Genomic DNA, 26,464 nt, shown 5'->3' with positions numbered 1-26,464 from the left:
TTAGTAATTTAAAAATAAATAAATAAATAAATAAACATGTAATCAATATGATCAATATTAATTAATTATCTTATTATTTATAGTATGTTCATTTGTTTGAGACACCAAACGTTGGTGCTTCATTTTTCTGAACGGTATTTAGAAAAGACTTTAAGGGGTCTCTGACTTTATTCTAAAGGTGTGATTTGATCCAAAAAACAAAATATTATCCTTCAGATCTAAATTTATAGTTGTATCAAAAATATGGCCCTCACCTTCTTCTGAAGGCCTTTCATTTCACTGGCAGTGACCAAAATCTGGTTGAATTCCCTCAGAGTAACTGAATAACTTCTTTGAAATGATTCATAATATATAATATCAAGTGTTATATCCTATGTGTTTGCAGGCTTTTTTGTTGTAGGTCTGATTACTGTCATGGAAAAGTTACCAACTGAGAACCAAGCTGTGTAGTACAAGACATAAAGTAACACACATAATACATACATTAGCGAAGATTTTGTTGAATCTTGATCTCAGAATCAAAAATGTGAAGTTTTACATAATTTTAGGTTCCTAATAATGTGCACAATAAAGTAATACAATTATTGTTAATAACCATTTAACCATTTAGTAACCATTTATTGCATTTTTGGACACATTATTAGGACCCTAACAGTAACTCTGTGTCAGACCTAATCTCGCTTCAACCATGTGGATATAAGTATTTTAAAGTCACAAGGGAGGGTAAAAGAGTTTTGCATGTGCTAAATGCACCGCTATATCACACTTATGCTCTCTGTATATAGTTTCTTTTGCACGCCACATGAGGGCGTTGTAGAACTATACTTTTCAAGCAAGGACCAATAATGCGGCCTTAGATGGTTCTGGTGCTGGGAGGGTTTATGTCACTTTGGCAGTTGAGGAAATTTACAGAAATACAAGCCAGATAGGAAACTAAACATTTTCATAGTATTACACTTCATTTGGACAGCGCTCTGTAGACACTGTATGACTGCTTAAATTGCATTTATAATAAATTAAACTAAATATCTATTGAATTCAACAGAATTTTCTCTAATCCTAACCCTGACCCTGTTCCTAACCACTACCTTAAGTTCAACCCAAAACCTAATCTTGACACTAACCCTGGTCCTACACTTAACCCTGATGCAAATCCTATCCCTACCACTGTTAACCAGATTCTTTATTAATGATTTGAACACTTATATATTTTAGGGGATTTATAGGGGGCTATCCAAACAAACCTGACGAGTTTAAATTGCTGTAAATTTGTGTCCTAAAAACACACAAAAAAAATGTTCACATAAGGGACTTTTGTTGGTGCGTTTGAAACATGTTCATGCCCCTCTCGTGTCCAGAATGAGTGCTGTGTCAGTGCTGTCCTGTCTGTTTACTGTGTCTAATGTCTGTTTAATTTATTCTATTTATTGTTTTTTTTTTTTTACACATGATGTCTGCACATTCGCACTTTGTACTGTTTGTTCCTTGTCTCATCGTGTTGTTCCTGGAAGAATGTAATTTCACTTCACTGTGTACTTGTACACAGATGGAATGACAATAAAAGCCTCTTGACTTGACTTGACTTATTTATAAAATTCAGTGAAACACATGTGCCTTCAAAAAAGTTTCAGCACAGTTCAGTGTAAGGCTTGATACCTTTTTCTGGATTTCCTCCTTTCTTTTTTTTTTAAGCAACAGTCAAATTCTACAGATACTCCTCTCTTTTCTTGAAAGCTGCCATACCTCAGTATATTATGTTTATGTAAGCTTAATAGTTTTCGTATTCACCAAACTGCAGCCATCATATCTTCTTAATGACATTACCTGCATCGCAGCTTTTTTCATTGAAGTCTCAGAAAAAAAGGCACGCTGAAAATGACTGTGGTGTTAAAGGATAGTTACATTACCTTTTCAAGCTTGATGCAGCTGTATAAGTTATGTCCTCTGTATTTCAGATGGTTTCATTCTTTTTTTAATAGAAGGAAGGACTCTGTAAATAATGAATCCAGCATCTCCTTTGTCTTGTCCTGTCACAGTCTGATCATAATACATTAGTACCATACTGTAATGAGCAAGCACAGAAGGTCAGACAAGGCAGCACACAGTGTTTCAGCTTGTTCTCTTATTTTATTTGCATCCACTGTCTGTTTGCGGACAAATGGTAACATGATGCAGTGGCCTGTGTTGCTCATGAGGGATAATAGTGTTGAGTTTTACATGAGTCTGACTAACGTTCCTTGCTCAGTAGGCCAGACAGGCTGTCAGTGCCAGACTGTTTTGGATGGTGCAGCTATCACCATGGAAACTGTGTTGTCAGAGCTTTGCTATACCTGTTTGGAGTATCTCTCTCACTCTCTCTCTCTCTCACTGTCTCTCTCTCTCTCACTTTCTCTCTCTCTCTCTCTCTCTCTCTCTCTCTCTCTCTCTCTCTGTGCACTTTGCACTTTCACAACACCTATAGCCCAGTTTTCGGTGTTTTTATTCCTTGCTGAACGTGTACCTTTCATTTAGACTCTTGTGGCCCTCGGACAAACAGATCTACCAAAACAAATGTCATGAAAGGAGGACACAAAGTGATGTAGACAGACATAGAGACAATGTAAACATAGACAAACAGGCGAAGTATCCACCTCTTTTAATGTAGAAACGTCAACAGCCAAAGAGGAAAACAGGACAGCATCATCTAAATAATTTCTTATTTTCTTTGTGAAAGTCTGTCCTATTTTTGTCTGACTCATGCACAAGTGGAATCTTGAAAATTTCATATGACTTCTACATATCAAATGCCTTCAGCCTGTTCACAGAGATTCAGCCTGGGCAAAACCACTCATAGCAAGTGATCAGCTTAGTGTCGAGCTATTGGTCATGCACTGATCTGCGATTGTAAGTTAACTCAGTAGCAATTAGCACCCGTGCTAATGGCTTCAGTATGTCTGGCAGTAAATCTTTCATGTGATGGGGAGCACAAGAGAGCTGGATCAATAGAATGAGATGGATGTGACCTGAATCTGTCACACACTGGGGCAGGTAGGACACTAAGACAGTTGCAGTCTCAAAGACTCTTTTCCTAGTGTGCACTGAAGTTAATTGAGTTGTAGTTGCAGCCCACGCTGTGTCAAGATGGTGTCAAGAATGTTTGTGTGCTTATAAATGTCCACACTTGCATGTGGAGTGTTGATTCACTTTGCATGTTGGTGCATTTCTATGTAATATGGCTTCTAAGACAGCAAACGCCCATTGCTATTATTAGTACGTCTAACTGGCAATCTAAGGCAGGGCAGTATTTGCTGCAGATCTGACATATAACGTGATTTTGTGCTGAATCTCTGAGCATTTAACTGTGTTTTAATGTGTCATGAAAGTGGCAAGTATGCTCATTTGAAAAGTTCCTTATTATGTGGCAGTCATCAATTATTCAACATGTAAGGTAAACAAAAATATCAAAATATATATATATATATTTTTAATCTCCCTAAAACAAAGTCTATGCAACACATAGTTCTAGCTGCTTTGGGGTGCTCCAGAGTTTTACTTTAAAGACTGCTGAGTCCTGCCCTGACTTTTGTTAAAGGGTGTTAAAAGGGAATTCCACCAATGTCTTAAAATTCCTGCATCGTTTTATGGTTCACTTGTAAACAGTCATTCAGAGTGGTTCGATGTGAAATACTCCATTCTAGAGCTTTCTGAGTCAGAATTGTTCACAGTGGTGGTGATAGGAATGAAGCATTCAGTAGGTTAATACTTCTGAAAGATGTATCACAGGAAGGGATAACATTTAATGTTTATGAAACCTTTGCCTGATGCCTGACATTGTTTTATGATAGTTTGGAGATAGTTTTGGTCTAAAATGTAAAAATACTTGCAAGGCAATCTAAGACATAATAGTACCCAAAGAAGCCGTATTATTATTATTATTATTATTATTATTATTATCAAAAAAATGGCTATATATATGCATTGTAGACATCATGACCCCTGGGTCCTATCACCACCACTGTAAAGAAGTTTGAGTCAGTAAATTTTCTCTACAATACGCCTTTTCAAACCTCTCTGAATGAGTTACACCTTAGTGATTGACTTTTGCAAAAAAAAAAGAAAAAAAAGGTACAATTCCCCTTAAAGGGGATCGTTAGTGTCAGCCATATTAGTGAACAACTCTTTGGCTCCATTTATCGTACAAAGGATAAATGAATAAAAAGACAGAAGTATTTCACAACATATAGACCAGGAGACAGTAGCAAACAATACAAAGAGATTACCTCACCAAATAATCTAGTAAATACAATCCCTTTAAAATAAATATTTTATACTATTTATATTGAAATGCAAAACTAAGAGAGTAGCATAATTTATTCATCTAAGTTCCATCGTTTAGAAAATATTTTAAAAATATACATTTTTGATTCCTTCATTGTTTTTTTTCTTTGTTCCACACCAAAGTATGTTGTAATCCACCAGAGCTTAAGTATCTAACTATAATTTAGAACAGTATATCACTTCCAACATTGCTCTTTATACAATCAACAGTTTTCATTCCTGAATGCTGTAAAGGAAAGAAAAAGTGTTTTCAGGCTGTCCTTTCAGTTCGGCTGTTTTTGTTGAGTGGTATCCGTCAATCAACGAAGGAGCATGGTTCTGTTGAATGATGGAGATGATTCCACTGCCTGTTTTATAGCAGTTGAGTTCCGTCACATAAATAAAAGAGAAAAACAAATAAAACAGAGATTGGAGCTGTACACATAATCAAACAAGTCAATTTGACGACCAACACATGGGCTGTGATATGATCTGACCAAAGACGGTGAATCACAGTGGCTGTAACCTCTGAAAGCACTGCACCTCCATATCTGCACAGAGGACTGTTTCTGAGACATTAGGCAAAGGAGAAGGGACATCAAGCAAACTTAAATATTTCATTTGTCTTTTTTAGAAAAAAGGTTGTATTGAAAACAGAGAGCATGTGTACACACGAGACGATGCGTCTGTTGGGAAACTGATGTCAGCTGTTCGCACATTCTCTTTCACTGTTTTGGTCTCTCTATATCTTGCTCATTCTCTCTCTCTCTCTCTCTCTCTCTCTGGTATTCATGCACTCCCTCTTGCTTAAACACACACACCCACACTCGCAAAGACAACACATACTGTCGACTCATAAAACTAAGGCCAGTTTTGAGGAAGATTCATCCTTGGGAAAAAAAACTGTGAAATTGCTCATTACACAGAATGGCTTCAATAAGTACCTAATTCTATAGTGTGGGACTGAAAACAGTTGGGGTTGGGTTTGGAAAATGTCAACCATCATCATGTCATTGTCAAACATCCTTTGATTCTGTCTCTAGCAAATGTTCTTTATAGTTCTTATTAAAACTGTCCTTGCTGGCTCAAGCAGCAAACTGATTAAAGAGTTTATCCTAAAGTGTCTACTGAGTACTCTATATTCATGGAAGTGCAGCTGTTATGGTGCATGTGTTTTGCTCAGATTTGGAATAGTGTTAGGTTAAGTTCCCATCAGCAGTGTTCTGTTACCCTTGCCACCATTCATTATTCCAGTTGTTGTGGGCTACATTCCCTGTTTTAATTATTCTCATTTATTGTTTTAGAGCGCCCTCTGTCTCCTGAAATCACATGGTTCTCTTGTCCACCCCCTGACCGCTCCTCCAAGGAGAACAGACTGTTTTGTCCCAGCATCCTCTGGGATAGCTCTAGGTGGTTTACTCCTCGTTGGTGAGAGCTGTTGCTGAGCTTGGGGCTGGTGTTGCCTAAGAGACGCTCAGATGGACTAGAACTTGGTCCATCGTGAAGGTGGTCATCGTCATCTGTATCTGCGTCAATGTATTTGCTGATCGACGCATCGTGAAATGTGAAAACAGTTGGTACCAGAGTCTCAGGAGTCTTGGGAGGGGTCTTGCTGCTGGCAGTGGTGTATACAGACACTTCCGGGCTCATTATGGAGCGTTCAGAAATGGCAGAACTGTCTGAGAGAGCAACAGAACCTCCGCCATGGGTTGAATCTACAGTAGGACACGTTGCTTCTCCTGAGAAAAAGTTGACCTTGAGGGATCTTGACTTTAAGGGATTGCTGATTCGTAGACCTCGGGGGCTGTCGGAGAACATTGCTCGCCCAGGCTTAGGTGGACCAACAGGATTCTTCATGGACTCATGTTCAAGGGTGGTCTCCAATCCTGGATTGGTGCTGACTCTGCTAGGTTGGGTTGAGATAGGGCTGTGTGAGAATCTTGAGCTCTCTAGAAAATCTGTAGCACAGCTGATGAAGCTGTCAATGCTTGACATGCTTCTCATATCCATCACACCCTCAGTTGTGGTGGGTGCTCTGTCTGCAGGAATACTTCTCATTTCCATTTCATCCTTCCTCCTGGTTGATTTAGACAATGGGCCTCGCTCTTTACTGTTCAAGTTTGGCTGGGATTGGGTCTTACCCATCTTGCTGTACATCTCTTCCAGCTTCTGGACGTTGAGGTGTTGTGGGCTGGATGGACTGGTAGCTCTAACTGGAGAGCCTTGCTCCTTCCCCGTGAAAGACTTATTGGAACTGGTCTCAGAGATGGTGCGTTTGGGTGTCCATTTCCAGCGGGTGGGTGAAGTGTGACAGTTGTCCTGCACTTTTTCTTTCTTCACCATATTTTCTTCTGTCTTCTCCATCACCACCACATCCATGAGCTCTGCATTTCGAACAAATGCATCCTTTATGTTCATAGACACTATACTGCCATTTCTCTTGGCCCTCTCCAGAGCCTCTCGTCTCTTGATGGCTTTCTCTTGTCTCTTCTGCTCCTTGTAGAATTCAGAGAAGTTGTTTACAATGATAGGAATGGGCAGGGCAATGACAAGCACTCCTGCAATGCAGCATAGACCACCTACAATCTTTCCTAATAAAGTCTTAGGGTAAATGTCTCCATAGCCTACAGTAGTCATGGTAATAGTGGCCCACCAGAATGAAGCGGGGATGCTCTTGAATTTTGTGTCTTCTTCATCTTTTTCTGCAAAGAATACCAAACTAGAGAAAATCATGATGCCCATGGCCAAAAAGAGGATTAGCAGGCCCAGTTCATTGTAGCTGCGCCGTAACGTGAATCCCAGTGACTGTAGTCCAGTGGAGTGACGAGCTAATTTAAGGATTCGCAAAATTCGCATTATCCGAAAGATCTGCACCACTCGCCGCACGTTCTGGAACTGCAGCACACTCTTGTTAGACTCAGTGAGGAAAATGGTGACATAATATGGGAGGATGGCTAGCAGGTCGATAATGTTGAGTGGGCCTTTGAAGAACTTCCATTTATTGGGTGAGGACAGAAAACGAAGAATGTATTCCATGGTAAACCAAGCGATACAGACTGCTTCTACATGGGCCAGCTGAGGATTGTCTGTTGCTTGTCCAAACTCGTCTATGTCCTGTAGCTCTGGAAGGGTGTTGAGAGATAGGGCAATGGTGGAAAGCACAATGAACAGGATTGAGATGATGGCCAAGACCTGTGGAAACACAGTCAAAACCAAAACGATTCAGTATTACAGAAGATAAACCATGAATATAACAATGCCACCTCCATTCCAGAAATTTCAAAGCAGTTTCAACTAGTTGCATCTCAAATATAGCACTGCATGTGAAAATAACCATGGTGTTGCATCATGGAATTTATTCCCCGATTTTGAGGTAATCATCATAAAATCTGGTGGCCCTGTTTACAGCCTGGCATGCTCACTGAGAAACATCACATCTGAGTGTGCTCTTCAGTATTTTAAGATCTGTTACCTCCTGCTCCGGTGGTGATATGAAATGTCCTTTCAAATCAGCATTGAGTTACCCAAAGGAGACTGGAGTTAATAATAAGAGTCTTTTTGTGAAGCTGATGCTTGGGACATATTACTTATTCATGATCCACTTATTGAGCTAATTCTCCTTCTTCTTCTTCTGTATAGAGCTACAGCAGTTCAGCCAAATTAGAGAATATAGAATACATGAAGGATTAAATGATAAAATAACCATTAACTGACAATCCGTGGTTTGACCAATGCTAAAATGTTTAACCAATTAATGTTAATTAATTTTAATTTGATTTCTAATAAACAAAGTTCTTATTTTAATAGGTGTGTATTTCCTTCAGGTTTAGGAACATTTTTGAATTGTGTGCATGAGGGTTCAATAGGCAGGAGGTTTCAGAAGGCCTACTAGCAAATTAAGTGTGCAGCAAAAAGAGTAGTCTTAGTCACTTTTTGAGAGAATGATTGCACGACAACATGCTATCATGTACCATTCTGAGAGCAAACATTCTATAAGAAAGACCAAATGTTTTGTCCATGTTCTCTGAGGTGATGCACAGAGGTGTGAGGAAATTGCACATGGCTGTGTAAAATTATTTATACAGCAAAGGATGGTAAGGGATTTTTGAAACCTATTTAAGTACACTGAGCCAAAGCTATCCTTGGTCATGGCATTTATGCTCCTTTTAACTTGGGATAGTAATGAATATGAAATAGAACTTTAGTATGTAGAACTTGGTGCACACCAATATTTTAGTCCAAAATGCTATATTTGCATTTGTCTTTTAAAAGAATTCCCCCATAAAAATGGTATTTCTTGTATGTGTAAAGCTCACTCAAATGTATATATAATACTTTTTGGTATGTTTTTTATTCTAGTCATTTTGTCACCTTTTTATTTTTCAGTTATATGAACATGTTATAGTCTTCAGCCCTACAAGGAACACACTTCAACCTTATGTACCTGTAAGCATGCATGTATCAAGTAGATTAAACTGGCCTCAGTCATGGCTCATCCTGTCAGCTTTTAGGACTGGAACTACCCATTTTACGATGAACATTCTGATGGGTTATGTCCTTGATTTTGGGCTTGCCATTTAACCATTTTTCACTGAATAGTGACAGTCGGCTATCAGTCAAAAGAAGTTTGCATCCCTAGTGACCTACAGTATCAATCTTGTATCACGTTACAGCAGTTTGAAGTTCACTGATAAACTGAAATAAACATAACATTTGGTGTACTATAAAAAGTGTTCTAAAACTTGTCTATTAGACTTTTTTTATAAGTGCATTGATACGAAGAAAAGGATTATCGTGCTACAGTGCTGTTGTACAGTTGAGAGAATATACAGTAAATGAAAACGGCAGATTAAAAAAGAAAAAGGATGAAAGCCATACAGCCAGGAGCAGGACAATGCTGACAGAAGTGAAGTCTTCTAAGAGAAACCCAAAGCTTGCATTTTCTGATGTGGTGTTTCCTTGGCAACAAGCTATGGCACAGAGCCTAGCATGTGCGTTTGACTGACAGTGAGACTAGAGTGGTGTGGATGTGGCAGTGGAATGATTGGATAGCGAAGATGCCACTTGTTGGTGTTTGTCGTGACAGCAGGAGGCTATGATTGTTGACAGGCGCTGACTCCTCCGAGATGAGCTGCGACACACAGTCTCGAACACACTGCCTATGTTCCTCTCCTTCTTCTCTCTGTACTTCTTTCTATTTCCCTCACTTGGTCTCGTACTCATTATCTTTTTCTCTCCTTTTCTTTTTCCACATCTCTCGCATCACTTTTTTTTCCTCTCTGTACTCCTGTTCTTTGTAGTCAAAGCCAGTTTGGTCTGGTAGGCCTTGAGGGAGACAGCCTTATAGAAATGTTAGCAATGCTAACGCTAACACACAGGGTAGATTTCTTGGTTTTCTTAAAGAAATGTCTCTGATTCCTGCTGAAAAAAAAAAAGATCTTTAGAACCATTAGCATTAAAACCTGATGCGTCTGCTTTCTAAAGGAAATTGGTTATTTAATGGTTGCTTAATGGTTACGAGTGGAAACAAGTGGAAATTTGATTACCCCTAGCCATCACTGGAAGCTAGGTATGGTTAGTAGGAATACTTTCAAAAAGGTTTCTCGACTTTGATCTTTTAATAGAAGGGTAAGTTAAGCTACATTAATGTAGATAGATGTAGAAACCTATGTAGATGAACATAGGTTTATGTTCACTATATTTAAATACACTCTGCCATGATCACCTGTTTCTGGTCTGTTCTTATGCCCCTGCATGGCTTTTATGATATTTATAGGATAACTTAGACTCAAATGCTATTGAAGGAATACTCCAACATCAAGAGAAAACTTAAAGAGGTATTTCTGTATATTAAGCCATTAAAATGTACATCATTCAGAGTGGTTTGATCTTATATTCTAGATAAACTTAGCAAGTTAGAACTGTTTATAGTAGTGATGATAGGACCCAAATGTTTAAATTCACTTAAACCTCCCTGTAGGAAAGGTATTACACAGAATGGTCCAATAAATTGTATGATGCCTGAGATCTTGTTTTACTATATTTTTTAGGCTTTTGTCTTTAAATTCCTCTTTAATCTCTATCTGCCCCATCTGTATTGAATGGTCGATTACCACCAACAATGATATCGACCTACTTTTCTATGAGAAAAAAAACCTGTTGACTAGAGACTCAGACCAGTGAGCTTGTGCTAATGCAACTGCCTGCAGTCTTCTACTGTAAGTATGCTTTCAGTCACAGGGTTTCGGTTCTAAGTACTTGGAAACATGCTGGAATTATTGTCCATGGTCATCGACTGTATGATAAAGATGGAGCAGATAGAAATAAGGCTGAAAAACTGCAATATTTCTTGGATTTATCCTAAGAGAGGCGTAAAGAAAAAACAGCAAGGACTACGAAGGCCACAGCTCAATTAGTGCTTCCTCTGTGCTCAAGTCCCCCTCAGTGTGATGGCAAATAGACACAGTGATATTGTCATATTTTATTAAGGCTAATGGCACCATAGGGAACCTCAACCCATTGAACCTAATAAGTGAAAAAGTAATTTAACTGTCCAAGATGAACTTTTTAAATAATGTCTGTAATTGTTCTTTAACAGTAATACATTTGGACTGTTTTTTCAGACATTGATTAAGCCTAGTCTTGAACGAAACTAAAATGCCAATGGTGTTTTAAAATCCTACTTGGTCTAGGCTTAGGCTTAGTCTAATTTGAAAAAATAACTTTTTTGTCTTGAATGGAGATACTTCTGTATAACAGGACTATTTATGGCACATGCTGCAGTTCAGCTCATACAGCACTTGATAGATGTAAGCAATATTAAATTGGATTATAACATGAATATATGGCATTCACTCATGATAGATATCAAATCAAAACCCAATCCCAATGTACATTCCCCCCAAGTAGAAAGAACCATATCATAGTAATCCAACAATTTCTTGCATTTATTTTAAATAAAAGCTCAAGTTGAAAAAAAAAGTTTTAGAAATGTGTCCACTATCCAGACTACACAGTCCATATATGGAAATTAAGCTGCATAAACAACTTCTTTCGAATTCATTGTTTCTGTGATATCGCAAAACTAGCACATTTATCAACCAACAGAACTATTCATATTGTAGACACAGTTAGAAAAATTAGAAAAGCCAGTTTAATTGTAAGGAATAATCAGAGGTCAGAAAACGATCATGTTAAAATGTCATATTGTCTGTTTTGAGAGTAAATCTCAGGGCAAAAAATAGAATGCAAGAAAAATCTGGGATATGGGCCCTTGTGCCTTGTATTCATTGCATACAATGGTTTTTCTGAAAGATTCTGACAGTTTAAATCAGCAAAAAAAACGTCTACAAAGGTTTTCCAATTAAACTCCAGTCACCTTCTCTGATACGGGAATTTAAAATAGTGGTCGGTACATCTAATGAGAAGGCTATCACAGCAGAAAATAGTCTGGGGTCCCATTTACATTCATCTGATGTCACTCATTCTATATTACATGGAATATGGAGATCTTGTCTCATGTGTGTGGAGGCTGGAGCAGGCTCAGTATGATAAAATTATGACTAATGTAGCATGACACACAGATGCGACACATAGCAGCCAAGGCCAATGAGAAACCCACAGCGCACACAGGACTGTGGGAAGCAGTGCCAGGTAGAAATGCTCTTATCATCTGCTTCTGGAGATAGAGACCACACATACAGACACAATGTACACACATTCACATTTTCCTGTTATCAAATAGGATTTTTACATGTGATTGAGCTGAGCACTGCCAGAAATGCATGAATTATGAAGTCAAAAATCTGCATTCGGCAGACCAGAGGGAAAACCACCTACTCTAAGTCCAGGAGGCTCAGGGGTAGAGTATGCAGAGCAGCCCAGAAATAACAGGGAATTTTGGGGAAGAGTGTTTTCGGAGAGAGAGGGTTGTGTGTGTGTAAATTTGCTGGTGCAGTAGGTAACTGGAATATGCAGGAGAGGTGCTGAGAGGCACTGGTGTCTCGGGGCACCTGCTCACATCTTCTGCTTGAGGGCCTGCACTTATGTGCTTGTTCATAGGATTTTCATGACAGAAATGTCCTGAGTTTTTAGGAAATGCAATACCAGGAAAAATAAAATAGTCTTTGTGAAGTGTTTTTTTTTTTTAAACAAAAGGGTTCTAAAATTTTGTTTAAGTTTAGATATTTTCAATAGACACACACACACACACACACACACACACACACACACACACACACACACACACACACACACACACACACACACACATACACACTTCTCTCTCTCTCTCTCTCTCTCTCTCTCTCTCTCTCGAGAAAATTATTAAAAGATATATAAAAAAGTGAATCCTAACAACCATTGAAGACCTGGGAGACCACCAAAACATCAGTACTTTTCATCTTTGAGAGAGAGGAGAAAAGCAAGGTTCACTTTTGATTCACAGTGTTTGTGTCCACTGTGAGAGGACAGCTCCATAATATGAGTCTGAAAGAATGTGTAGCTGTCAATAAGCCATAACTGAGAAAAGGAAACAGACAAAAAAGAAGGAAATATGCAAATCAAGCAAAAAAGCAGCTCAGACGTAACATGTAAAAGCAGATTTATAACACACACACACACACACACACACACACACACACACACACACACACACACACACAAAGTAAAAGGATAGTGCAAACACATGAACACACTACTGTCTGGCTGTGTCTGGAATTAGACCATGACCAGACCTCTTTTCCAACCCCTCTGAGGCCACCTGAATATTTCATCTCCTCCTGGGGCCACTGCTGCACTCTGCAGGTGTGTGTGCGTTTATATGACAGACAGAGAGAAAGGGAGAGATGTTGCTTATGGGTACATGAAGGACCTGAGGGCAGAGGGGGAGGCAACTTCTCCTCTCTTCCTCTTCTCCTTCTCCTTCATCTCAAGGTTAGCATTGTTGAGAGTGAAGGAGAAGAGAGGAGGAAGCTGTCCCAGACACGCAGCACTGCCAAACAAACCCTGCTTATCCTGGCTCTTTCAGCCTCTGTGGGGCAGCTCAGGGAGTGGTACATGGTTTGCGTGCGTGTGTTTCTGTTGTGTGCTGAGGTGAATAATGAGCCTCTTGTATCTGCTTTAGCACTGTGCGTCTGCACTGAAATGTGTTTCATCAAATGCAGTGAAGTGGAGGGAGTACTATACAAATAGGTCCCTGCTTTTGTCTGCTTATGTATGGAGATGGTTTTGTGTGTATGTGAGGTACATGGAACTTTGTTTATCATTCAAGTGCAGAGTGTTCTCTAGTGTTCTTTAGGTCTTTGTTATGTATGTAAGATTAAACATGTCACCTGTAATAGATATTACCTCATATACTGCTCTCATGCAAGGCTGATTGGGACAAGACTGTATTTAAAGGTATTGTTATACCTTTTATGTATATATATATATATATATATATATATATATATATATATATATATATATATATATATATATATATATATATATATTATATGGCTAAAAGTATCCAGACAGCTCTTCAGCAGCAAATAAGCTTCAGGTCACTTGCTTAGTGCCAAGCGTCAGCTAGCCCCCTCAGCGGTGGGCTGTTCAGCAGTGAAACTGCCTTCTCTGGAGTGATGGAGCTCCAGTAACCTTTGAATGAGTTGGATTAGATTTTGTTATCCTGAACTGATCATCCAACAGCAGTAGCTGACCTCACTAAGGTCACATTGTGGATGAATGCTATCAAATCTTCACAGCAGTGTTGCAACATTTAGTATAAAGTCCTCCTAGAAGAGTAGAGGCTGTTATTGCAACAAAGGGTGGACAAACTCTTGATTTCAAAACAACTATAGCAGTAGAATATTTACCATGGCACTTGGTAAAAAAAGTTTTTGTAAAAAAATACACAATAAATCACATGAATGACATAATTATAAAAATATGTGACATCAAAGTTACACAATGTGAAATATTTAACATACACCAATCAGGCATGCTGCTGGTGTTTTTAAACAACTCAGTGTGACTGCTGGGCTGAGAGTAGTCCACCAACCAAAAATATCCAGCCAACAGCGTCCCGTGGGCAGCGTCCTGTGACCACTGATGAAGGACTAGTGGATGACCCACACAAACTGTGCAGCAGCGGATGAGCTACTGTCTCTGATTTTACAAACACACTGCTGTATCTGATCCACCTGTACCAACACAACACACATTAACACACCACCACCACATCAGTGTTGAGAATGGTCCACCACCCAAATAGTACCTGCTCTGTGAGGGGCATGGGGGGTCCTGACCACTGAAGAACAAGGAAAAAATGGATAACAAAGTATGCAGAGAAACAGATGGACTATAGTCTGTAACTGTAGAACTACAAAGTGCACCTATACAGTAAATGGAGCTGATAAAATGGACAATGAGCGTAGAAACAAGGAGGTGGCCATAATGTTATATCTGATCAGTGTAAATGTAACATAATGCAAAATGCACCTTTCACATAGGCTACATTTTATGTTCACTTTTTTCCTAATATTTTAAATTCAGCCAATAAACAACATGTAATTTTACCAAGCGCAACCAAACTATTGAATACAACACTATTTAACTAAATAATTATATATAATATATAATTTTATAATGTCATTATAATATCTATTACTATTATATATATATATATATATATATATATATATATATATATATATATATATATATATATGTTTATGTGTGTGTGTGTGTGTGTGTGCGTGCGTCACACTGTGTAGAAGTCTTAGGCACATTTACAATGATTTATTTATAAATGCAAATAAATAAATACTATAAGAAAGGAAATCTTATTATAAGCTAGTTAAAAGAACAGATTCCAGATTTGACCTAACTATCACATATATTTGTTAAATTCCATCTTCAGCACCTTTTAATTTATATAATGATGCTTTGATATGGCAAACCAGGTAGTGGATTGTTTATGTTAAATGTTGGTAATTGTGAATAGTTATAAAAATGGTTACAATCTGAAACTTTATGATGATCACTAGGTTTTGTACGTAATATATCAAGATTGTAAAGGTGGGAGAAAAAAAGAAGTCACAATACTGGATTACGTCACAATATGTATCGTGATATTCAGTTTTTCTTAGTTGAACTATTGGGTTGGACAAAATGTGTAGTGCTACATTAGTACTACATTAAAAAAGAATATCCATCCATCCATCCATCCATCTATTTTCTAAGCCGCTTCTCCGTCAGGGTCGCGGGATTAAAAAAGAATAGCACTACGAAAAACAGAATAATAACATAATGCTCTGACATCCAATCAGCTACGTGTTACTTTGTTGTTTATGCAGTTACTGTGTGCAGGCTGTTGTATACAGGCTCTATATAATTGGCCAAAATCTGTTGTCCAGTGTTCTAAAAGTACTGTCAATTCCCATTATATAATCAAAAAAGCAAAGTGATGTAACTCTTTACAATAGCCATACATATTGTCGTTGCACACCTCTACTATCAGTATATCTTTAAAACAGGTATCTGTCCCTTCTCTAGCAAGTGGACAGATGTAGGGTACTCTTGGGATCAGAATCCATGATGAAAGGTCCAAGAAGGGAACACATGTCTGTAGTCTGGAAAAAGCAGGAGAGATGAGAAGCAACGATAAAGAAATGAATTCACTGCAGTCTCTGCAGGAGGTGAGGAAAGCTAGGAGTGTGTGAATAAAGAGAGAGAGCCTCGTGAAGGCTGAACATGGGACAGGAGAGAGAGGAAGAGAGTAGAGGATGGATGGAGTAATAAATGAGTGGAAACATCATTGCTACCTGGGGCAAAGGACGATGAAGGATAAATATAATAGGATTGCATTTGCTATATAAAGCCGACTTGGACAGGAAGTTTCCTCTGAGGAGGCTGGTGTCCCTGGGCCACCGTTACTGTGCACACGGTGTGGGTGTGTTTTCCGTGTGAGCATGTATGCGTTTGTGTTTCTCCTCATCTCACCTTCACACCCTTCCTCTCAGCTGCAGAGAAGGGAATTCTCTCTCTCTCTCTCTCTCTCTCTCTCTCTCTCGCTCACTCTGTTCTGCACATGCTGTTTAGTTTTTAAAGGATCGCAGATGGAAGGACCTAATCCTGTTACTTATGCCTCAGTTGTCTTCTTCTGAACGAAATGTAGCACACACAGAGTGAAAAGTAATGCCTTCAGTGTACTTTGTTACGGATTTAGTCAGTATTTAATGTGTCCACCCTTTGCCTTTATTACAGCTTCCATTCTCCTTAGGAGACTTGCTTTCAGAGTTTCAAAGAAATCTGTGGGCATTTTTCCACACTTTTTCTGCTTCTTGTGATCCAAGTAAACTAAACACATTCAATGATGTTGAGGTCTGGACCCTCTTCTCTTTTTCCTTTTCCCAATAACAGCATTTGACAGCTACACATCCTTTCAGACTCATAGTGTTGGTAGTGATTTATTTATGTGGAAATGATGTTCACATTTCAATTAGGCAAATTCAATCTGTATTACAATCTCAATTGTTTAAGTTCAATCTCAATTGCTTACACCCTTATTACTATTACTGTCCTGTGTTGACTGCTACTGGCTGCTAAATTTCCTTCAGGATCAATAAAGTATCTATCTATCTATCTATCTATCTATCTATCTATCTATCTATCTATCTATCTATCTATCTATCTATCTATCTATCTATCTATCTATCTATCTATCTATCTATCTGTCTATCTGTCTATCTATCTGTCTGTCTGTCTGTCTGTCTGTCTGTCTGTCTGTAAATCAAATGCATCATTCATTTTGTTCTCTGTCTGTGTATCTCTGTTTCTTTCTTTTAGTGCAATGATGTAACTTGTGGTTTATTTTTCATCACAGGTAACTAGGTTGTTTGAATCACGAAAAAGTGTAGCATTTTTAATCAGCAATAAGACGCTTGGATGCACTTAAGCACCTATTGTAATCACCATGAAACCCAAGCGAAGCAGTAAACACACACACACACACACACACACACACACACACACACACACACACCCTGGGGAGAGCAGTCAGAGAATAGTTCCATGTTTTTTTTTAGGCCGGCTGTCCGCACTCCTCTTCTTTTCCTCACATTCTTTTTAATCAATATTGCCCCGTTTCTCAACTGTAAAACAGGCACCAGCACTCAGGAATGGCCTCGGTGTCTTTTTTCAGATACAAATGGGGGAGTGATAGAGACACCGAGAAAGAAAGAGAGACAGGAAGGGGGGGCATTCAAAGGTTGATGGACAGAAACATGGTTTACTGCAAAGAAGGAGCCCACTGAAATGCTTTCATTAGTGAGACAAGAAGGAGCCACAGTGAGAAAACAGCGCTTCTGCAGCGCTGAGAGACAGTGTGTAATAATACAGCCTGGCAAGGGAGCAGTCACCATCCTTTCACTTCCTTACTTACCTTCCAAATAAATTGCCTCCAGTTTTAATAGGCACAGGAGAGTTGGGCTTCTGTGGCTTTAGATACTGTGGTGACTGTGCTTATCATTTTTAGATCGCTTTTATGGTTTCGTGTCATTATTTATTTATTTAATGACACAGAAAGCCAGTCTTGTTCCCTGCCTTTTGATTTACAGCTATTACCGGACACACTGGACCTGATATAACTGGCGTGGCCTTGATGAAGCCTTGTTGCTTATTTGGTGACAGTATCTATTCTGTGTGATGTACAAATGTACAAAATGCCCATATTTAATAGATAACAGCATGTCGTGCAGTGTCAGAAACCACATAAGCAAATCTATTTTAAGGTTGCTTTTAAGATTGCTTTTCAAAATGTCAGCAGAATTCAATCGTTGAGATGTAAATAAAATCATACAGATAGATGAGATAGTTAGATGTGAAACTGAGCATTGTAGGGAATCTTATTGGCTCAGGAATCTTTACAGTGGTGATAATAGGAACCTGGGAATGGTCACACTTTACAGTTACCAATCAGTCAGTAAGCTGTCCAATCAGCTTGATGTAATATTTTACTATAGTGGAAATTCTATCAGAATTATGTACAGTAAATTAAATTCCCATGACTGCTGAATTACATCACTTTACTCTGATAGCTGACTCCTTAGCGTGTCAAATGCTACATGTCTAGAACAAAAAGACAGACACAACACCACGGTTCTGCACCAAGGTTATAGCCAGACCAGCAATTACTGACACAAATTATGTATGTTATGCTAAAACTTCTTAAAACAATTTGCATTGCAAACTTTGCCTGGTTAGCCGATTAGCTCTCTGAGGCTAACCTGCCGAGGGCGAGTGTGCTCCATTTGAATAATCCACTCCTTGCTGTTTCTCCCCTCCTGTGCCAAGTGGCCACTTGTGTAATATAGGTGTGACGCATATCTGAGCAGTCATTCGAAGTGGGTGAGGGCAAGTTAAGAATTAAAATGGGGTCTTTGACTCCATATTTGTTTCTTTAACTTTAATATTTGTTTCAGAATATGTGCAATCCAATCATCTTAACTATTTTAATTCTCTACCATTTTTCCTGGTAGCTTTGCCATAAAATCACTGGGTGTAACATGACCACCCTACTGAAAACCTCTTGGCTACACCTCTTTTTGTAGCTGATATCAGGTTTTCTGCCTGTAGTGTACATGCTAGAGCAGATGTGTGTCTGTTCTTTTTGTTTTGTCCCCTTGCTGCCTTTTTTATAGCTGCTCCCAGACACCCCTCCATCCATCAGCTATTCCCAGTGGAGGAACAGAGGGGACCATGAGCATACAATCACACCAGGTGACTGAGACAGAGTGCCCTGCCCTAATGGACAGGTGCTGGCATCTCACACACACACTCACACACACACACATGCAAACAGACAGTGTGACCTGATGGAGGTACTGTGGTGTCCCGTCTCTATGGGAGCAGTCAGAGATGAATGAGTGCGTGCAGACGGTGTAAATCCTCTGGAGGTGTGAAGGTGCTTTGGGGTGGAGCACCAGTTGTGTGAATGTGCATGTGCACACCTGCGTGTGAAGTTGTGAGGGCTGAAGTTGTGAAGCAGCACTAGTGTTGAGACATAGGACCCAGAAACATCCTGCAGAATGTGAAAGGATATTTGAGCCCCACTGTGGGCTCTTAGGGTATCTGTCTTTCTCTCTCTCTCTCTCTCTCTCTCTCTCTCTCTCTCTCTCTCTCTTCTGTCACTCTCTATCCTCCTCATTATTAGGGCCAGGTATAGTTATTCAAATATATATCTGAGCTCAGTTTAGTATTAATTTCCTTAATCTGGTATTTGAATAAGTGTAGTTTGGAATTTTAAAAATGGACTACATCTTGCATTATCTTGTAATTTTAAAATAAGGGCAAGTACCTTACCAAGTACCTTATGTTAAGAATAAGGACGATCAAAGAAGAACTGTATTTAGCAATATTTCAAACAAAAGATGACAAACTAGTAAATTGTATGCTGGGTGACTTTAAATTATTGCTCTGTAGGTTAGCTGGAGGTAGAGTTGTTAGCAAAAGTTTAAATACCCCTGAGAAAATTAGGTTTTGTTGATTTTCTACAGAGAACATACTTAAATATGCCATTTTTCTGCCCAAACTGTATTTGCAGCTGTATATTAAAGGAATACTTAGTTTTTCATACAATCTCTATCTGCTGGTATATTACTATAGACAATCATTTCTGTACTTAGAAAAAACATAAAAACCTATCCACTCAAAACACATTTTTAATGGAAATCTTCTGTCATAAGAGATATTTTCAAGTGTTCTTTCTGACTAAATACAGTGATAAACTAAAATATTTGTGCATGGTAAACATAAATGTGCACTACAGATGTGGCAGACAGATATTAGGTTAAAAATACTAGTGTTCCTTTAAAGCGGTATTCCAATTAAACATGCTTTAATAATTGATGGAGATCATTCAGTGTCATTCAGTGTGGTCTGATGCGAACTCAGATTCCTTACAGTGTTGGTGATTGGAACCATGGGTCATAATGTCTATAACAAAAATATAGCCATTTTAATTACTTTCCAAAAAGAATAGTCAACCTGCATGTGTCTTCTGAGTTTTTAATATTAATATATCAGTAATTAATATAATTAATACAGTAATGAATTAATATGTACATTATTAAGTAATGTAATAATATATAATATGAATAATCACAAAGTGGTGATATAATAAAGCCTTATTTTTTTCGATTTACCATTTCACCTCACAATAGCAGTTGTAGACAATCTTGGGCTGGAGGTAAGGGAGCCAGCCTTGTGGCCAGAAGGTAGTTAGTTTGATCCCTTACAATAAGTAACTGAGGTGCCCTTGAGCAAGGCACCTAACCCCCAACAGCTCCGGGCAAGTGCTCACTGCCCCCTAGTGTGTGTGTGTGTGTGTTCACTAGTGTGTATGTGGTGTTTCACTGCACAGATGGGTTATAATGCAGAGGTGAAAGTTCCCTGTTGTGGGCCTAATCAAGGTCACTTAATCACATCTAAAAACACCTTGCACAACACCTTGCACGTAGTGCTCCACTATGAATGGCCACACACACACACACACACACACACACACACACACACACACACACAGACACACACACACACACACACACATTTTCTAAGCGGCTTCTCCCTCAGGGTCATGGGGGGTGGGGGTGCTGGAGCCTATCCCAGCGGTCCATATTCCTAAACCATTTAATGTAAAATGTAAAGTGTGTGAAGGAGCTTTTAGAATTTACCTTGTCAGATGTCTGGTTCCTATCACCATCACTGTGAAACATTGTGTTTTACACAACAGTAAGTTGTGTAAAACTACACATTTCACATCAAAACACTTTTGAATGACTTTCATCTTGTTTCATCTTCATATTTTCATCTTCAGTAATTTTGAAAGATCAATGGTGTATTTAAACCAAATGGTCCTAAAAAATCTTTAAATCAATTCAAATAGTCAGATCACCTATTTTGCTAGCTGTATATAATAAATGCTGCTGTCAGAGCAGTGGCATATATCCAAATTGGAAACTTTACTTGTGCTGGAAAGAAAAACAATACTTTATGGAACAATTTAATACATGCATTTATCATGAAATATTAATGCAACCTGGAGTTTGAAGTTTATGCAAAAGATTGGAAAAACCTTTTAAAATCTTTTTTAAAAAATGTACCTATATATATTTTTTTGTTTTTATTCATAACGATATACAAATGTTTTTGTTGGAATATTTGAAAAACTATTAACTACTACTCGTTGTTAAAATGCTCATCCCTTCTCATCATTGCTCCTTTTCCAGCACATATAAAAAACATTATTATGATTTAGAGGGGCTCTGCCTTTGCAAATCTACTTTAGGAAATTTTCTAGGGGCAGGATGTCATGTCGTTCCCCTCTCACAGCATAACTTTATAAGGGAGCAGTTCAAGGTTGAGGTACTTCTAGTTCCTCTACTGCTTTGATGAATAGCTCTATCACACAGATGACCCTGGTGCTAACACACTCCAGTACTGTGGGGGGTCGTTAACACCCAGCCACTTCAAAGATAGACCAGCAGATGACTTTCACCTTAGCAGATAACATCACCACACGGAAGATACAAGCCTAGAACTGACAAATATTGGGACATGAAGAGATCGCTATTTAATGTTCTGCAGTGGAATGGCAGTAATAAGCGTGCTCAGGCAGCAGTCAAAGCGTACAGTCAGGCTGTAGGGCTGGGGTTAAGTGGATGCACGGTGGAGAGGGAGCCGGCAGGCCACCCGAGCGAGAGCTTCGCTAGCTGGTTAGAGGCCTGAGCAGACGGGGAGGCTTTTCTCCAGGCGGAGGAAGAGAGAGACTGCAGGCTATAGGGGAGTGCGCCAGAGCTGATGGGATGAGTGGGCCGGTGGTGAGCCGGGGCTGAATGTGGTGGGTGGCCGGGTGGGCTTGGAAATGAATAATACCACAAGAAGGGAATGAGGGGGAGGCAACAAACTGGCTGGGGAACTTTAAGAAAATATGAAGAATTCGGATAGGAAAAGTACCTACTTCTTCATGTCTAGTTAGCAAGGCTTAACACTTAGCTCCTAAGGGAATTTCAACTTGGTCTTTATCTATAGCATCAGTAGCATATGTTTGATGGTTATCTGTTGTTCTCTAAGTACTGGGAAACCCATCAAAATGGCAGATACGTGGCGGATATGCTTTCAGTTGTTGTCTGTACATGAAGTGCTGTTGGCTCCTCATAGTCTGGAGCTACAACACATTTGCTATTGTGCTTACTGCCATCTTGCTGTTCTAGTGGGCCAGTCTTATTGCTAGTCTTGGACATTACAACATTTTAAACTGTACTCTCATTCCAAATGTTAAACCTAATAGCCCCATTATCCTTAACAATAAAGTCCACTGCAGTCCAGTGATTGCAACCAAGATGTACTGAAGCCATCTCTCTATACTATATTCTGCTGTAGTTTATTCCTGTGCTTTTATGGTTTTGTTACTTGTCCTGTGGTGTTGGCCTGACTGAAAGAACGAGTTGCATAACTATTTCAGCAGATTGGTCAGAAATGATGGTTAGTTGAAATAAAGGTCACTGTGCACACACTGAATGATTAACCAAGCCTGAACTCTGGACATCTACCCAAGTGCCCACAAACAAGAGACTGTAATGCAGAGAAGGTAACTAAGCCCTTGTATCAAACCTGTAGCTCGATATTCTGTGTTTTCCAACCTTGGGGTTTGTAGACACCAAATCTAGCTGATTGGACAAAGTGACAGTGATCTGGTTTCTGCTAACCCTAATTAACAGCCACTAATACTAGTCTGGTCTTCCCGCACCTCACCGTGGCCAGATAGGCTTGTTTAAGTTGTAAAGGAGGACACGCCACCTGATGCTGGTCCATCTAAGCTCATATCACGTCACACGGAGCGAGTTACCGTTGGTGATGTGCCACCCCACTGGCCTTTTTCCTGTAACTAGAGAGGGGACCACTGCCATACGTCCTCAGTCTTCCCCATACGGCTCAAGTGACTGGCACCACAAAGATGAGGCCAGGGCTCTTATTGCATTAAGGAGGGTACGGTGGAATTTCATCATGCCTGTAAACATTCGCAGCAGCTTTTGATATACATTTGTGGTGAATTGGTCAAAAAGACAGGGATTGCCCAAAAAAGTGCAGTTTTGAAAAGATAGTTTGGCAAATATCTAATTCATGCAAATTTTCCACTAACCCCAAGTGTGTCACTTGTAATTAATTGCTCTTTGGACTGGAAATTAAATAAAATAAGGGTGGTCTCTTACTTTTGTGTGGTACTGTAGGTACTGTTATAATTAAGACAGTATTAAAATGGTACAGATAATGGTATGTCACACAGTTTCAGAATCCACACAATCAAGTCTAAGATTATTAACAACTTGACACGGTTTGTGGCAGGTTTGGAATTATATAGGAATGCAAGGTTCCTTTGGTTATGAGTTCATTTAGACTTGTAGCTTTAAGCAGACTTCAGACTGCAAACATGTCTTGGCTGACTGGCTACATTTAAAGTAAGGGGAAAATTGTGTTAATTCCATTTTTACAATCTATTCTTAAAGCAGTCAGGTGGCTTTCAAAAGAGATACCAGAATACAGATGGATATTCCATAGTTACCGTCTAGTAAAATGATCCCAGGGTTTGTTTGTAACTGATCACATACCTCCTGTCAGACTATGAGGCTGGTTAGATTTTCACAGAAGTGGGTTAGTTTTTGTGTGTGGCATCATGGCAGTGCAGTCCATGGAGGCCCAGCTCTTCACTCTAGACTTTGTGCCTGCTCCATCTCTGGCAAGCCCAGCGCAGGGTTCCCTCGCTGGCATGCGGGCATGTGAACACACTGCCGTGAAAAGATCAAACCGGGTTGCCTCCTGCCCGCCGTCTCCATGACAACCCACTCACAGCTCACCAGGTGGTGATTACAAGGGGACGCTGGTCCACTGCTAGTCTGGCACTTACACTGCACACTTATTTCTCTCACTGTCTTTGTCTAACCTCCACTTCCTGAACCCTATACATATATTCACACTCAGTCCCTTCCTCTCTCTCATCCTTTTCAGCTTCTTTCTCTATTTGTTAACTCTTCCTGTTTTTTTCTGCCTTTTCTTTATATATTAGCCTACTTTGTTCTGTCTCTTACACTACTTTACTGCACAATGTAACCAGTTAAATGTCAGAAAATAATTGTTCCTCTTCTCTTGTGCCCTGTTCTCCTTCTGTCCCTATTATTTTCACTCTCCTTCACTTCCTAATTCTCTGTTTATGATCATCTCCCTGCTCCCTACGGCACTCTCCTACCAATACGATGGTAAAGTGCACCACTTTACGAAGTACAGCCTTTAAATTCCCGGGGCATGGACCAAAGCTGATCAGAGGCAGAGGCTGCCCTGAGCTGTGCACACTGATGAACCTCTCGTTCAGAAAATCACTCGCTGAAGCGTAGCCGTGGAGGGAAAATAGTCTCTAGAGCAATTTACTTTTTGCTCGACTCAAGGAAAGAGCCACACTGTTGGGCTCTGGACCCTCTTCATGAGCTAACTGATAGCTCTGTGCCTACAGGAAATGGAGGAAACAGCTTTATACGAAAGCCCGAAAGCTTACGCCTCTGAGGGAAGCGGGCAGAGTGCAGTTTTGTCCTACTCACAAGGCATGAAGCCTCCAGCCCAAGTGCTGGAAGCTTCGTACTGTGACTTGTTTTTCAATGAGCCCATTCTGTTGTTTGTTCACCAGGTCGTCTCCTGTTTCCAGCAAATCTGCTTGTTCTTTCTTAGCTGCTCAGCCGAGCGAAGCTCTATAAAACAGATGGGGATTTAAAATAGGCCCCAGCATGAGTAAGCAATAAGTAACTATACCACCAAGCCACAAACCGCAAACAGCTCCTGGCCCACACAGGCAAAGCATCCTGGGTGCCTGAGATGGTGAAATGACATCCACATCCAGAAAAACCTCCATGCAGAACATATTTAGAAAAACACTTTAACCTATTAAACTATATGTTTATTGTTAAATGGACTTATTCATGCTCCAGCCACAAATACGTTCGTTTGTAGTTGCTTTACAGAATGTTGGCATTAAATCCATTCCACCAAACTCAGTCTTGGTCAAAACATCTTGTTATCATCTTTAGATGATTTTATTTTATATTTGTGTTGCAGGTCACACTGTTAGGACAAATAAGCTGTTTTTTTTGCATAATCAAACTAAAATTTGCATGGTTTGGTAAATTTATTGTTGTTTCCAATCTTCTAGTTTCAGTTGGGCACATTTTTAACCGAAAACATAACTGCTGAAGGCAGCTGTCTTGATGCCCTGCTGCCTGTGCTGTCCCATGAACGAGTGCCTCAAAAGGCAGTCTTGAGATAAAGGTACCTAACGAATTGCATTTAAGACACACTTCAAAAGCAGCAATAATTCATGTTGTTGTCAAGATACAATGGCTCACTGCTGTTAAGAAAGCAAGCATACTGAACTGCTTAGAACCAAAATCAAAGGTTTTGTATTTGTACATAAACCAGTCCCTTTATCCTCCACTGTGTCTGTGCTGGTGTTTTCTGCTAGTTATTCCTAACCACATCAGCACTGACACAAAGAATTATGGGACAATAATAATAATAATAATAATAAGTTACATTTGTAAGGCAGTGTACATATATAAGACAGTGAAGGATACTGTCACGATTAGCTCCTCCCACTCCATGTGCTTTTTGTTTTGATCTTCCATGTGCGTTTGTTTTGGTCCAGCTCCCTGGTTTAGTGACTCCACCCCTGATTGTCACCACCTGTTTTCCACCTGTCCCTCATTATCCCTGTGTTTTATAAGCCCCGTGTTTGCCCTTTGTTTTTGTTGGTCTTTGTATTGGTGTTTGAATTGTTGTCTGAACTATTTGGTGTGTTTCTCGTCATGTCTGTACCCGAATCAATCCGTGTTGGCTACATGAACCTGGACAATTTAGACTATGACCCTGGATTTGCCCATAATAAAAGTCGCTTATCTCCGCATATGCGTCCGCCTTCTCGCTCCCAACCGTTACAGATACATCTACATTTCCTTCAGAAATGTATGCTGCAATTACTCAATAAGTTGAATGGCATTTTGGTAATGTTCTATAGAGCTTGTTCATCTTCACAACAGCTGAGAGGTAAGAATTAATTTTTGATGCTGATTGTTTATTTAGGGTGGAT

General features: G+C 39.4%; 1 protein-coding gene across 2 annotated transcripts in view; it reads right to left on the bottom strand.

Annotated features, from left to right (window-relative positions):
• Positions 1-2,394: 2,394 nt before the first annotated feature.
• The window catches only part of LOC108436281 (potassium voltage-gated channel subfamily B member 1-like), a 68,873-nt gene continuing 44,803 nt past the window's right edge, over positions 2,395-26,464 (bottom strand). For both annotated transcript variants that reach the window (XM_017712674.2, XM_017712675.2), the window contains exon 3: positions 2,395-7,488. In XM_017712674.2, the coding sequence (XP_017568163.1) occupies positions 5,575-7,488 (1,914 nt within the window). In that variant the 3' untranslated portion in view covers positions 2,395-5,574. The remainder of the gene's footprint in view (positions 7,489-26,464) is intronic.

This window comes from Pygocentrus nattereri, chromosome 26, assembly GCF_015220715.1.
Source record: "Pygocentrus nattereri isolate fPygNat1 chromosome 26, fPygNat1.pri, whole genome shotgun sequence".
In the NCBI taxonomy this organism is placed as follows: domain Eukaryota; kingdom Metazoa; phylum Chordata; class Actinopteri; order Characiformes; family Serrasalmidae; genus Pygocentrus; species Pygocentrus nattereri.
This window is presented reverse-complemented; position numbering and strand designations above follow the sequence as displayed.